Raw genomic sequence first — 15,549 nt, 5'->3', positions numbered from 1 at the left:
ATTTCCATTAGGGTTGTTCCTTAATCTCGTGATTTGCAATGTGGTCCAACACTTTATAAAATGGCAGGTTGAGACGTTTTGAGTTTTGACCCAGTTTTGCCGACAGTGAATGATGATGTTGGTGGTAGAGCTGCCTAGTAGCAACAGAACAGGAGATGGATGTGGTCTTCTGAGCGAGGGTGAAGGTAGAGTTAGTGGAAATTACAAGGGTAGTGGTTAATGTGGCTTCTTGTTTATGTCAAACCCTATGACTAACAATACTCAATCAACCACCCGTGGCAAGTTATTATATATCTATGGTTTTCCCTTGGATAGGTGGGCTTGTCCAGCGATATCTAACTGAACAATTACTACCTTGGGGCTTAACTCGTCACTTAACTCTTGTGTTTCAGAGACAGACCTGGATAGTTTTTTCTCCGTGGGACGATTATTTCACTCAGGTAGTATAGATTAAGGTTTAGAGTTAAGCTAACCCTGCCACATATAAACCAGGCATCAATGTTGGGAGGTTTTGTAGATCATAGGAACTCATCTGCATTTTAAAAAGCCTGGCTTTCTCATAGTAGTCACTTAGGTGTTCTTACATTTGATGAACAAACACCATCTAGAATTGAGTGCAACTACTGTAAATAGTGTATCTGTCATATCAGATGATAATAGTGGTCATTCACTGTATTATTGAAACTATGTATTTAATTTATTGAAATCCATCACCTCCCAACATTGTAAAACATTTCCAAACTACCACCAGTTCAATCTTCTATGGTATGTCCACCTACTGAAATACAGTATATCTTACAAAGACAATTATCTTCTATCTACATGTGTTAGTTTTATAGGAAAAGAATGGCTGGAAATGTACAATGTCATTCAGTGTTTCTCTTTTGGATGTGTGTGTAAAACCACCTTTAATCTTTGAATGATTCACCACTGTACATTGAGAACCAGCCTTCTTTTGAATTTCATAACCAAAAGTGAGAATGTGGATCATTCAACCTCATTAATGACCTAAAATGTGACATAGAAACCCCCGTAGTCGACCAAAATCCACCCTGCAGTGAAGAGATATGTCTTTGTAAGAGCAGGACCTATGGGCTCCCCTGACTTCCAGACCCTGGAATCTAGAGCCCAGAGGTAGCTGGCTAGAGGCTTGCTGCTTTCCATCAGGGAACTGCTGCTAGAACAAATCTCACTCCCTGCCAAGCAATAATAAGAATCACCTATTTATCTCCTCCCCAACCAACCCACAATGCTTCACAATAAACCTCTCAATCCCATCAGCCCTCCATGAACCTGTCACCACAGCACTCGTCCCACACACACCGACACACAACACATTCACATACACACTCCACCACACGCTGTGGTCTAGTCTCCCACAGCCAGATGGCATTAGATCAATTTACGGCTTTATCTTCAGTGTTCTTGAAGACCTCCGACTGGCTGTCTTCTCTTTTTTTTAATGTGCTTTTAAGCAGCAGGGTGCACTGAGTTATTTGCTTTAGCAGGCAGATAGCAGCACACACCATGAAAGAGCTGGATAACTTGAGTAACTAATGAGAGGCCATAGATAAGATGGATCACTTATAAGATCCAAAATGGCGTAGCAGTGCGGTCGTGTTTTCTGTAGTGTCCTCAAATAGCCAGTTTTTTTGGTTTTGTATATATTTCTCAATCTCACTTTCCATCCTTTAACTAAATATACTTTCCTGTAACCCGCCTCACCCAATGTGGAACGGATTCTATTATTTCTTTATACCTTCTTATCTAGAACATCCGGCTGAAACTAGCCAGCTAACTAGCTACTTGCTATTAGCCACCTTTAGCTGTCTTCACCATTGTCCGTGGCCTGCACTACCTACCAGCCAGCTATAGACTGGACAATTATCGGCCAGTCTGCACATCGCGCTATCGGGCCATAGCATATCGGATTTTCTGCCGGAATCACTGAATCACTGGACCTTAACACCAGATCATCGCAACTAGCTAGCTGCAACCGAATGGCTGTTGTTGTTGGCTAATCACCGCTGTCCAGAAGCAAGCCCCAGTTAGCCTTGAGCTAGCCTCGAGCCAGGCCCATCTCCCGGCTATCTACCTCACTGTCAACCGGACGGGACCTCCTAGTGTTGACACGGAGCCCCGCCGATCCATCACGACTGGTCTGCCGACGTAATCATCTGATGTGGTTTCAACAGGCTTCCCGTCGCGACGACCACGAAGATCCATCTGCTAACCCCGGAACGCTAGTTAACGCAATCAACAGCCGTGCCTCCTGCTCGCCTGTGCTGTAGCAGCCACTGAACTGCTCGTGGACTTACCTTTTGCTGTTCACTGGACCTTATGATCACTCAGATACACAGCTGATGCCTGCTGGACTGTTCCTTTATACAGTACCCCATCCTGTTTATCTTTTTAGCCTCAGCTCAAACTTTCATCGCCATTACGAGTTGTTGTCTTAGCTCTCTCGAATAACACCTGTGATTGCTCTATGCCTCTCTCCCATGTCAATATGCCCTGTCTATTGCTGTTTCGGTTCTTACTATACTTTTTCACTGTAGAGCCCCCAGTCCTGCTCAACCTGCCTCAGATAGCTCATTTGTCCCACCCCCCACACACACAGAGACCGGCTCAATCGGTGCCTCAGTGATGCTATCTCTTTCATTGTTACCCAACGCTTAGGTTTACCTCCACTGTACTCATATCCTTCCATATCCTTGTCTGTACATAATGCCCTGAATCTATTCTACAACGCCCGGAAATCTGCCCCTTTTATTCTCTGTACCCAACGCACTAGAAGACCAGTTCTTAAAGCCTTTAGCCGTATCCTTATTCTAATCCTCTGTTCCTCTGGTGATGTAGAGGTTAACCCAGGCCCTGTAGCCCCCAGTATCACTCCTACTCCTCAGGCGCTATCATTTGTTGACTTCTGTAACTGCAAAAGCCTTGGTTTCTTGCATGTTAACATCAGAAGCCTCCTCCCTAAGTTTGAGTTATTCACTGCGTTAGCACACTCCGCCAACCCTGATGTTCTAGCAGTGTCTGAATTCTGGCTTAGGAAGGCCACCAAAGATTCTGAAATGTCCATTCCCAACTACAACATTTTCCATCTAGATAGAACTGTCAAAGGGGGTGGAGTTGCAATCTACTGTAGAGCTCTATCATACTTTCCAGGTCTGTGCCCAAACAGTTTGAGCTTCTACTTCTAAAAATCCACCTTTCCAGAAATAAGTCTCTCACTGTTGCCGCTTGCTACAGACCCCCTCAGGCCCCAGCTGTGCCCTGGACACCATATGTGAATTGATTGCCCCCCCATCTATCGTCAGAGTTCGTATTGCTTGGTGACCTAAACTGGGATATGCTTAACACCCCTGCCGTCCTACAATCTAAACTAGATGTCCTCAATCTCACACAAATTATCAAGGAACCTACCAGGTACAACCCTAAATCCGTTAACATGGGCACCCTCATAGATATCATCCTGACTAATTTACCCTCTAAATACACCTCTACTGTCTTCAACCAGGATCTCAGCGATCACTGCCTCATTGCCTGCGTCCGTAATGGGTCTGCGGTCAAAAGACCACTCCTCATCACTGTCAAACGCTCCCTAAAACATTTCAATGAGCAGGCCTTTCTAATAGGCCTGGCCCGGGTATCCTGGATGGATATTGACCTCATTCCGTCAGTAGAGGATGCCTGGTTGTTCTTTAAAAGTGCTTTCCTCTCCATCTTAAATAAGCATGCCCCATTCAAAAACTTCAGAACAAAGAACAGATATAGCCCCTGGTTCACCCCAGACTTGACTGCCCTTGACCAGCACAAAAACATCCTGTGGCGTACTGCATTAGCATCGAACAGCCCCCGCGATATGCAACTTTTCAGGGAAGTCAGGAACCAATATACACAATCAGTTAGGAATGCAAAGGCTAGCTTTTCAAACATACATTTGCATCCTGTAGCACTAACTCCAAAAAGTTTTGGGGAGCACCTCCTCCCAGCTGCCCACTGCACTGAGGCTAGGAAACACTGTCACTACCGATAAATCTACCTGGCTACCCCTACCCCGGCCACCAGCTCTGCACCTTCCGCTGCAACTTGCCCATGCCCCCCCCCCGCTTCTCCTTCACCCAAATTCAAATAGCTGATGTTCTGAAAGAGCTGCAAAATCTGGACCCCTACAAATCAGCTGTGCTAGACAATCTGAATTTTCTTTCTAAAATTGTCGCAACCCCTATTACCAGCCTGTTCAACCTCTCTTTCGTATTGTCTGAGATCCCCAGAGATTGGAAAGCTGCCGCGGTCATCCCCCTCTTCAAAGGGATCAAAACTGTTACAGACCCATATCCATCCTGCCCTGCCTTTCGAAAGTATTTGAAAGCCAAGTTAACAAACCTATCACCGACCATTTCGAATGCCACCGTACCTTCTCCGCTATGCAATCTGGTTTCCGAGCTGGTTCATGGGTGCACCTCAGCCACGCTCCTAAACGATATTATAACCGTGATCGATAAAAGACAGTACTGTGCAGCCGTCTTCATCGACCTGGCCAAGGCTTTCAACTCATTTTTCTTGGCAGACTAAATAGCCTTGGTTTCTCAAATGACTGCCTCGCCTGGTTCACCAACTACTTCTCAGATAGAGTTCAATGTGTCAAATCGGAGGGCCTGTTGTCTGGTCCTCTGGCAGTCTCTATGGGGGTGCCGCAGGGTTCAATTCTCGGGCAGACTATATTCTCTGTGTATATCAATGATGTCGCTCTTGCTGCTGGTGACTCTCAGATCCACCTCTACGCCGACGACACCATTTTGTATACATCTGGCCCTTCATTGGACACTGTGTTAACAAACCTCCAAACGAGCTTCAATGTCATACAGCACTCCTTCCGTAGCCTCCAACTGCTCTTAAACGCTATTAAAACTAAATGCATGCTCTTCAATCGAACGCTGCTTGCACCCGCCCACCTGACTAGAATCACTACTCTCGGCGGGTCTGACTTAGAATATGTGGACAACTACAAATACCTAGGTGTCTGGTTAGACCGTAAACTCTCCTTCCAGACTCACATTAAGCATCTCCAATCCAAAGTTAAATCTAGAATCAGCTTCCTATTTCGCAACAAAGCCTCCTTCACTTATGCTGCCAAACATGCCCTCGTAAAACTGACTTTCCTACCGATCCTTGACTTTGGCGATGTCATTTACAAAATAGCCTCCAACATTCTACTCAGCAAACTGGATGTAGTCTATCACAGTGCCATCCGTTTTGTCACCAAAGCCCCATATACTACCCACCATTGTGACCTGTACACTGTCGTTGGCTGGCCTTCACTACATATTTGTCGCCAAACCCACTGGCTCCAGGTCATCTATAAAGCACTGCTAGGCAAATCCCAGTCTTATCGTAGCTCATTGGTCACCATAGCAACACCCACCCGTAGTATGCGCTCCAGCAGGTATATCTCACTGGTCATCCCCAAAGCCAACACCTCCTTTGGCCGCCATTCCTTCCAGTTTTCTGCTGCCAATGATTGGAACGAGCTGCTAAAATCTCTGAAGCTGGAGACACTTATCTCCCTCATTATTTTTAAGCATCAGTTGTCAGAGCAGCTTAACGATCACTGCACCTGTACACAGCCCATCTGTAATTAGCCCACCCAACTACCCCATATTGTTATTTATTTTGCTCATTTGCAGTATCTCTATTTGCACATCATCTTCTGCACATCTATCACTCCAGTGTTAATAGTAAATTGTAATTATTTTGCACTATGGCCTGTTTATTGCCTTACCTCCATAACTTACTACATTTGCACACACTGTATATAGATTTTCTATTGTGTTATTGACTGTACGTTTTGTTTATTCCATATGTAACTCTGTGTTGTTGTTGTTTTTATCGCACTGCTCTGCTTTATCTTGGCCAGTTCGCAGTTGTAAATGAGAACTTGTTCTCAACTGGCTTACCTGGTTAAATAAAGGTGAAATAAAATAAAAAGATCTGGCTACTTCAGTGTCAGTTTAATTTAACTGCCCGGCAAATGTTAAAGATCTGTCCCTCTGCTTGTTTCTTTAACTGAATGTACTGTTTTGAAAGTGTGTGAACAGTGCTCTGCTGCTTTTCAAATAAAAGTGTGACCTCTGTTTACCTTTGTTTTAACAGGAAATGTTGGATTCAAAACTAATTTGTTTTCTTGTTTTAAACCTGGTATTGTGAATGAAGAAAGCTGTGTTTGAGATTATGTTGTCCTGACCTCAGTAAATCAGTTAAACTAAACCACAATTTATGTAGACATTTTAGCTAGCCCTGCTACTGCTGCCAGCCTGACCATTTGAGAAGAGCAAATATGATGTTCTGGGTCCTGTCCTGTTCCATCCAACCATTTGCGTTACTGTTTCACTCTCATAAAGACATGTACCAGGCCTGCATATAAAGGGCAGAGAGGACACAGTCATTACCAGTTTAAAGGACAGCTCCAGTGACCGCTGATATGATGAACATAATATAATGATTGCAGACAGACATGTTTTTATGAAGATTAAAATGTGTCCATGTCGTAAGTACGAATAACTACTGCCTCATGATCGATGACCCAGGCTCCAACAAAAAGTTCCCCAAAAATTTAATTTTCTCTCATTGCCTTCCACTTCAAAGATTGTCGTTTTTCTTTTAAGCTTCATGGTACCTATGGATCTTAGACCTTGACTGAAGGAAAAAAAGTATTTGATCCCCTGCTGATTTTGTACGTTTGCCCACTGACAAAGACATGATCAGTCTATAATTTTAATGGTAGGTTTAATTGAACAGTGAGAGACAGAATAACAACAAAAAAATCCAGAAAAACGCATGTCAAAAATGTTATAAATTGATTTGCCTTTTAATGAGGGGAAATAAGTATTTGACCCCTCTGCAAAACATGATTTAGTACTTGGTGGCAAAACCCTTGTTGGCAATCACAGAGGTCAGACGTTTCTTGTAGTTGGCCACCAGGTTTGCACACATCTCAGAAGGGATTTTGTTGCACTCCTCTTTGCAGATCTTCTCCAAGTCAATAAGGTTTCGAGGCTGTCGTTTGGCAACTCAAACCTTCAGCTCCCTCCACAGATTTTCAATGGGATTAAGGTCTGGAGACTGGCTAGGCCACTCCAGGACCTTAATGTGCTTCATCTTGAGCCACTCCTTTGTTGCCTTGGCCGTGTGTTTTGGGACATTGTCATGCTGGAATACCCATACACGACCCATTTTCAATGCCCTGGCTGAGGGAAGGAGGTTCTCACCCAAGATTTGACGGTACATGGCCCCGTCCATCGTCCCTTTGATGCGGTGAAGTTGTCCTGTCCCCTTAGCAGAAAAACACTCCCAAAGCATAATGTTTCCACCTCCATGTTTGATGGTGGGGATGGTGTTCTTGGGGTCATAGGCAGCATTCCTCCTCCTCCAAACACGGCGACTTGAGTTGATGCCAAAGAGCTCGATTTTGGTCTCATGTGACCACAACACTTTCACCCAGTTCTCCTCTGAATCATTCAGATGTTCATTGGCAAACTTCAGACGGCCCTGTATATGTGCTTTCTTGAGCAGGGGGACCTTGCGGGTGCTGCAGGATTTCAGTCCTTCACGACGTAGTGTGTTACCAATTGTTTTCTTGGTGACGATGGTCCCAGCTGCCTTTGAGATCATTGACAAGATCCTCCCGTGTAATTCTGGGCTGATTCCTCACTGTTCTCATGATCATTGCAACTCCACGAGGTGAGATCTTGCATGGAGCCCCAGGCCGAGGGAGATTGACAGTTATTTTGTGTTTCTTCCATTTGTGAATAATCGCACCAACTGTTGTCACCTTCTCACCAAGCTGCTTGGCGATGGTCTTGTAGCCCATCCCAGCCTTGTGTAGGTCTACAATCTTGTCCCTGACGTCCTTGGAGAGCTCTTTGGTCTTGGCCATGGTGGAGAGTTTGGAATCTGATTGATTGATTGCTTCTGTGGACAGGTGTCTTTTATACAGGTAACAAGCTGAGATTAGGAACACTCCCTTTAAGAGTGTGCTCCTAATCTCAGCTCGTTACCTGTATAAAAGACACCTGGGAGCCAGAAATCTTTCTGATTGAGAGGGGGTCAAATACTTATTTCCCTCATTTAAATGCAAATCAATTTATAACATTTTTGAAATGCGTTTTTCTGGATTTCTTTGTTGTTATTCTGTCTCTCACTGTTCAAATAAACCTACCATTAAAAGTATAGACTGATCATTTCTTTGTCAGTGGGCAAATGTACAAAATCAGCAGGGGATCAAATACTTTTTTCCCTCACTGTAGATGATCCACAGCTAAATTAATATGAAAGAAAGTAAACATTTTTGTTTTAGTTTGTATTCATCCGTTTTGTAATGTTTTGTTCCTTGTTCTCTAGCCATCAACATTATACTTAATCTCACTCTGTCGCTCTCTTTCTTTCTTTCTCGCTCTAGTGTATGACAAACAGGGATTCTTGCTGAAGTTGGATGGTAATCTGTAAGTATTCCCTTAATAGATTATTTTATCCAGTGTGTTGTGCTTTACCCCTTCACCTTGCTTTGTGTGTTTTGGCTACATGACTTTCATGTATGATTTCGGTAGCCTCAACAGTCGTCAAACTCTTAAGACTGTGTTACTGCTTCGGATCCTTATCGCAGGTATTCAGTCATTTCACAAGATACTTATTTTTGTGTGTTAGTGTGTGTTTGTTCGTGATTAAATTGATTAGTTATACATACGAGCATGGCACTAGCAACGTCAAGGTTGTGGTTTCCCTTCTCACAGGGGGGTCGTTCCATGTCATTTCAGCAAGCCATGACACCCAACATCTCAGATTGTTCTGAAATTGTTTCTGTAGTTAGAAACAAATAAGCATTCCAGAATCATTCTTTTGTTGAAATATAATTTGATCTCTGAGAAGTTAAGTTAATTGATTTCACCCAAATTAGCCATATTAATTTATTTATTTTTTAGACATTTATAGGATTCATATAATATTCAATAATTATAGTACCTAGCATCCGATTTGAACCAAACTTTTTTCTAACAATGAGTTAGACATGAAGGATCCAAAGAAGTGGTCAAAAGCCATCCAGGGACTTGCATTGAATTTGTGACACAAATGCAAAAAAAGTTAGCATTTGAAACAGTTGCCAGGTAAACAAAAGTAAAGCATGGGTTGCTGTCATACCAGAGGGGTACCACTGGACTGCCGCACAGAATAAATATCAGCCCGCACAGAGAAGCACGAGATAGAACTCAACTATCTAGAGTTTTCTCGTTTAGTTAACACTATCAACTTATTTTTTTACTGTGGGAATTGTGCTCGAATCAATGCAATATTAGCCACTTTCAATGTAACACACCGAAACAAAACAAACTATGCAAGACTTAGTATGCAAAACTAACTGCAAGAGATTTTCTTGTAGGCAGAGTGCATTGGAGTAGGATTCAATTGCATTGACAGGCACGACTCAGCCCGCACTCTACACAGACTGGTGCGCCATAACCAATCAGAGCTGCAGTAGGCCTATATGCAAATAGCCATTGCCATATATGGGATCTGTGCCATTCACTTTGAACTGGACTGTGTTTACAACATGAGCGGTCACAAGTAGGTGGGCTTGTTTTGAGATTAAAGCGAGAGCTGCATGTAGCCACCTGTGCACATTTGTTCAATATTCTTTGCTAGTTATTGAGTTATTAGCCTTGTTATAGCTAATTTATAGTCAAGAATGGGGGAGTGGTTGCGTCCTACAAGAGCACAAAATGTGTGCATTACTAGCCATCTTTGAAAAGCGAGTCAGGTAAAGAGCTTTTTTTTGTCTTAAAGGGGCAGTGTTGTATTTTGAGACAGGCTTGAATAAGCTAAGTAGCCAATAGGCAGAGGGTAGCATATTTTGTCTGATTCTCTGTAATAATGGTATGGGAATAATAATGCATTTTATTTTGTAAAGTGGTTTCTTGCATCAAACAACACAACATTTTCAGTCACCTCCTTGTCTGAAGGACAAGTGGATAAACAGTTTAATGTTTTTTTCAAAAGCCTCATGGAATGTAGACCTACATTGAACACATTTTAAAATGTTGAGTCATTTAGCAGACGCTCTTATCCAGAGCGACTTACAGTTAGTGAGTGCATACATTTTTCATACTGTTGAAAAAAACACCACACATTTGCTGCTAGTTTGGGCTGATGATAGAACAGCTATTTCCATGTTAATGTTATGGGATGAATTCTTCTCCATTGTTTTTTATGGTAGGCCACTGTGGTAGGCCTACATTATGATCAAATAGCCACAGTAGCCTACTTGGCCACTGTTTAAAACTGTAACTTAAAGTGGGGACAGCCTCAGTGTTCACAGTAAACGCGTGCCGCAAGTTGCACAGAATTTTCACAATGTTCAAGCTTGCGCTCAGCAGATGTGAAATTTGCTCAGTGCCGAAAATAATTAGAGGGAACGTTGCCTACGAAGCAAGCTAGATCTGCTCAGGGTTTTCTAAAGCTAACCAGTTTCAGTTAGCTTGATATTCCAGCTCAGTCTTCATCCGTACTACGGCGGTGGATATTGCTCGTCCGCCTGCCGCTAACACTAGCGGGCATGTAAGCGAAATTTCTGCATTTTATAGTTAATTTCCTGCAATTTTACAGAGTTTACCATGGGGCTTAGAGAGATGTGCAGTTTTACAGCAAATTTCCTGCAATACTACACATTTTGCCATATGGTGGAGAGATATGTTTGCAGTTTTTTATATGATATCTGACTGAGAGTGACTAACAAAATCAATGGGGGCCCCCCGGTGGGAAATTCGACCATGATTACTGCAAGTTTAGATTGCTGACTGCAACACTAACTTAAAATTGAACATATTTTAGCTGACGGCTTATTGAGTGACTTTCAGTGACTGACATCACAAGAAAAATCTGCTGATGACCGGTTATCGCAAGTTGAGCTCAGAGTTGACCAAAGTTACCTCGCTAACTCCTCAAACATGCTTCATAGGATACCCCTCTGGTCCATAGACTGCTTACAGTTGTTCTGCTTAAGAAAACCAATATGTAATTTGAGTGAACTTTCCCTTTAACAATGGGGGGGGGGGGTGTAGGATGGGACATAAAGCCAACAACTACAACGACACATTTCTCTGAACAGGGGGGAAAAAAACATCACCAATTCACTGTACATTACATAGGATGAAGAAACAATACTCAGAGCCGCCGCTCCATACTACTTATTAAATATAGAAAACTGATACTATGTACTCATTGTTGGTTTAGTTATGGACTATATTTATTTAATATTATATGGATCTTATAAATTAAAATGGCCAATTTGGGTGCAATCAATTAGGTTAATTTCTCAGAGATAAAATTTATATTTCAACAAACAATGTTGCAGAAATGCTAATCTTATATGTTTCTAACAACAGAATACGATTTCAGAACAATCTGAGATGGTGGAACGACCCAGGGATCACATTCATAAAATGTATGCTCTCAAACGTCTCTGCTAAGTAGAATAGATAAGTATTATACAGTATTACAATACTATGGTGTTGTGCCCTACTTTTCCCCAACTGATGTAGTTCCTCTGGCTTGTCTGTTTATTAGACTAGCAGTGATTAATATCAATGTGTGTGGTTTTCAGAATATGAGTGTCACGTTCGTTGAATGACGGGTCAGACCAAGGCGCAGCGTGATATACGTACATGTTTATGAACTTATAAACACAACGACAAAACAACAACCGAAACGAAACGTGAAGTCCAAGGTAGAACACACAACATACCTTACAAGGAACAAGATCCCACAACTAGACAGTGCCAATAGGCTGCCTAAGTATGATCCCCAATCAGAGACAACGAGCGACAGCTGCCTCTGATTGGGAACCACACCGGCCAACATAGAAATACACATACTAGAATATCACATAGATACAACAAAGAATATACACACCCTGACTCAACATATACGAGTCCCCTGAGTCAGGGCGTGACAATGAGCCTGTCTGCATCCCAAATGGCACCCTATGCCCTTTATAATGTCTACTTTTGACAAGGACCTATAGGGCTCTGGAATAGGGTGCCATTTGGGACGCAGACTCTCTCTGTGAGGTCAACCGTTTTCTGTTTACTTAACAAATTATCTCTTGACAACTGGTGCTCTCACCAATGACCAGCCCCACCTAGACTAGAAACCATTTTACGTCTTCAAGCCAAGTCACCTAATCCCTAATCATTTTAGGGGCCTCTTGGGGATATCTTTAGCTTGCTGGAAATGGAGGGATACTGTAATTCTGGGGCACGTCCTAATTTGGCCTCATTTTCAATTTGGTTCATTAAGAAATGCTAGTGGCCATGACTGAATTCCAACGTGAGTTGGTTTCGGGATGTGGTTTGATGTGGGTGTCTCTTGTGTGTGTTCACAGGCGGTAAGAGTTAGACAAACTATTTAGCCAATTAGCTTTAGCCGGCTGGTGTGCAACCGTGGCAAAGTTGGTTTGACTTTGGATAACCTCGTCCCAAGGCTTGAATTGCTGGCGCATAGAGCCTGGTAACAGTGTGGGACTGTTTGGAATTTAGGGGTTGTGGATTTACTGAGTGACATGCTAATCAATTCAAATTCTGTTTAGAGGCACGGCTCTAAATCGAGGCGGGAGAGGGTTGTCACTAATTAACACAGCCACAAAGTCATAAACCCTGCCTATTTCTACAATTTATCTTAAAATTTGATTTTAAAGCTAACCCTAACCACACTGCTAACCTTATGCCTAACCCTAACCTTAAATTATGACCAAAGCACATTTTTGTAGAACATTTTTAGTTTGTGGCTATGGAAGCTAGTGGAAACTGAGATGTTCTATCACATTAGCCATATTTTGGGGAATCCCAATTGAGTCTGGGAATTAAAGTTTATATGTGAAAACTATTTCTAAGATGCGTACTTTCAGATTTTCCCGAACTCACTTCCTTTAAATCACTTGCGCTACTTGAACTTTGAAGTCCACAATGTAGGGGGGAGGTTCTAAGGGTTGCACTAGATGGTGATGGACAGAGATATTTTTTTCTCTCAAATCAAATCAAATCAAATTTTATTGGTCACATGCGCCGAATACAACAGGTGCAGACATTACAGTGAAATGCTTACTTACAGCCCTTAACCAACAGTGCATTTATTTTTAACAAAAAAGTAAAAATAAAACAACAACAAAAAAAGTGTTGAGAAAAAAAAGAGCAGAAGTAAAATAAAGTGACAGTAGGGAGGCTATATATACAGGGGGGTACCGTTGCAGAGTCAATGTGCGGGGGCACCGGCTAGTTGAGGTAGTTGAGGTAATATGTACATGTGGGTAGAGTTAAAGTGACTATGCATAAATAATTAACAGAGTAGCAGCAGCGTAAAAAGGATGGGGTGGGGGGGGCAGTGCAAATAGTCCGGGTAGCCATGATTAGCTGTTCAGGAGTCTTATGGCTTGGGGGTAGAAGCTGTTGAGAAGTCTTTTGGACCTAGACTTGGCACTCCGGTACCGCTTGCCGTGCGGTAGCAGAGAGAACAGTCTATCACTAGGGTGGCTGGAGTCTTTGACAATTTTGAGGGCCTTCCTCTGACACCGCCTGGTATAGAGGTCCTGGATGGCAGGAAGCTTGGCCCCAGTGATTTACTGGGCCGTACGCACTACCCTCTGTAGTGCCTTGCGGTCGGAGGCCAAGCAGTTGCCATACCAGGCGGTGATGCAACCAGTCAGGATGCTCTCGATGGTGCAGCTGTATAATTTTTTGAGGATCTGAGGACCCATGCCAAATCTTTTCAGTCTCCTGAGGGGGAATAGGCTTTGTCGTGCCCTCTTCACGACTGTCTTGGTGTGTTTGGACCATGATAGTTTGTTGGTGATGTGGACACCAAGGAACTTGAAGCTCTCAACCTGTTCCACTACAGCCCCGTCGATGAGAATGGGGGCGTGCTCAGTCCTCTTTTTTTTCATGTAGTCCACAATCATCTCCATTAGCCAATTAAAATCGGTGGCTGTTTTCGGTGCTCCTGCCATAGGGCTCATTTGAGTGGATGAAAGTAGACTAAAGTCGAGGAGTGAAGATGGGGGAGGTGCATCTGTGACAGCCAAAAGTCGGACACTGATCTGGTTTTCCAACAGCAAGGCTAAGTGCAAAATGGCAGTGATGCCATTCTTTATAAAAGTTGTTCTCCAGCCCCCATATCACATACTTGAACTGAAAATGTATGTGTACATTGTACAATAAATTGGTGAGAGAAAACCTCATATCACATTAATTTGTACATTTCTATTTTATACATGAATTGTGGCAAAGTTGGTTCCTGTTTCAGTCACGTCATTGGTCACGTTTGCGTGGGTCAAACAAAAGCACCCTAATGATTGGTTGACAATAGAGCCTCCCACAATGCAGGAGATGGCTTCAGGATAACGTTGGTGAAGAGCAACTGCAGAGTCGGACAACTTTTATCCCCATAATGCAACACACACCAACGATGGTCACCAACTTGACAAAAGTGATCTGCTCAGAACGCGCCCATAGTCTCCCATTAAAGTTCCATTCTGAGGTGCTGTAAAACCAGATGTGCAACTTGTTAAGTTCCCCAGCAAGAAAACCAAAAATGTTGCTCAAACACAGGGGGGAACTAACAGTCAATGACCAACAACCAAAAAGAAACAGGTGGGGTTTTAGGAGGGGTTCTGAAAGACACTCATGAGGGTGTCACTGAAAGTTGACTAGCAACAACAACTGGAACCTAAAAGACACCCACCATGAGCACCCACTAAATTTGCCCAAGAAGAGGCAGACAAAAGAAAAACCCTCACCAAACTTAAAGACAGGAAGCAAACCAACGTAAATGCTTCGCTACTTAAACGCGTTGCCTTCTCCAATATAAACATGGCATCTACTGGATGTAAGGGGGGGGGATATACAGAAGCTAGCCCTAGTTATGGCCATATTATGGCAAGAACAGCTCAAAGAAGCAAAGAGAAACGGCAGTCCATCATTACTTTAAGACATGAAGGTCAGTCAATACTGAACATTTCAAGAACTTTGAAAGTTTCTTAAAGTGCAGTCGCAAAAACCATCAAGCGCTATGATGAAACTGGCTCTCATGAGGACCGCCACAGGAATGGAAGACCCAGAGTTACCTCTGCTGCAGAGGATAAGTTAATTTGAGTTACCAGCCTCAGAAATTTCAGCCCAAATAAATGCTTCACAGAGTTCAAGTAACAGACACATCTCAACATCTGTTCAGAGGGGACTGTGTGAATCAGGCCTTCATGGTCGAATTGCTGCAAAGAAACCACTACTAAAGGACACCAATAAGAAGAAGAGACTTGCTTGGGCCAAGAAATACGAGCAATGGCCATTAGACCGGTGGAAATTTGTCCTTTGGTCTGGAGTCCAAATTTGAGATTTTTGGTTCCAATCGCCATGTCTTTGTGAGACGCGTGTGGGTGAATGGATGACCTCCGCATGTGTGGTGCGACGCTGTCATCAAGGCAAAGGGTGGCTATTTGAAGAA

At 43.0% G+C, this 15,549-nt stretch overlaps 1 protein-coding gene across 3 annotated transcripts in view; it reads left to right on the top strand.

Moving 5' to 3' along the window:
* Positions 1 to 15,549, top strand: part of LOC121540498 (CMP-N-acetylneuraminate-beta-1,4-galactoside alpha-2,3-sialyltransferase) — a 108,169-nt gene that overhangs the window by 10,716 nt on the left and 81,904 nt on the right. For 2 of the 3 annotated variants that reach the window (XM_041849412.2, XM_041849414.2), the window contains exons 3-4: positions 393 to 440; positions 8,465 to 8,507. In XM_041849412.2, coding sequence (XP_041705346.1) covers positions 393 to 440; positions 8,465 to 8,507 — 91 coding nt within the window. The remainder of the gene's footprint in view (positions 1 to 392; positions 441 to 8,464; positions 8,508 to 15,549) is intronic. The other variant, XM_041849413.2, reaches the window with a different exon arrangement.

This window comes from Coregonus clupeaformis, chromosome 26 (assembly GCF_020615455.1).
Source record: "Coregonus clupeaformis isolate EN_2021a chromosome 26, ASM2061545v1, whole genome shotgun sequence".
In the NCBI taxonomy this organism is placed as follows: Eukaryota; Metazoa; Chordata; class Actinopteri; order Salmoniformes; family Salmonidae; genus Coregonus; species Coregonus clupeaformis.
The sequence above is the reverse complement of the archived record's forward strand: the minus strand, read 5'-3'. Positions and strand labels throughout refer to the sequence as shown.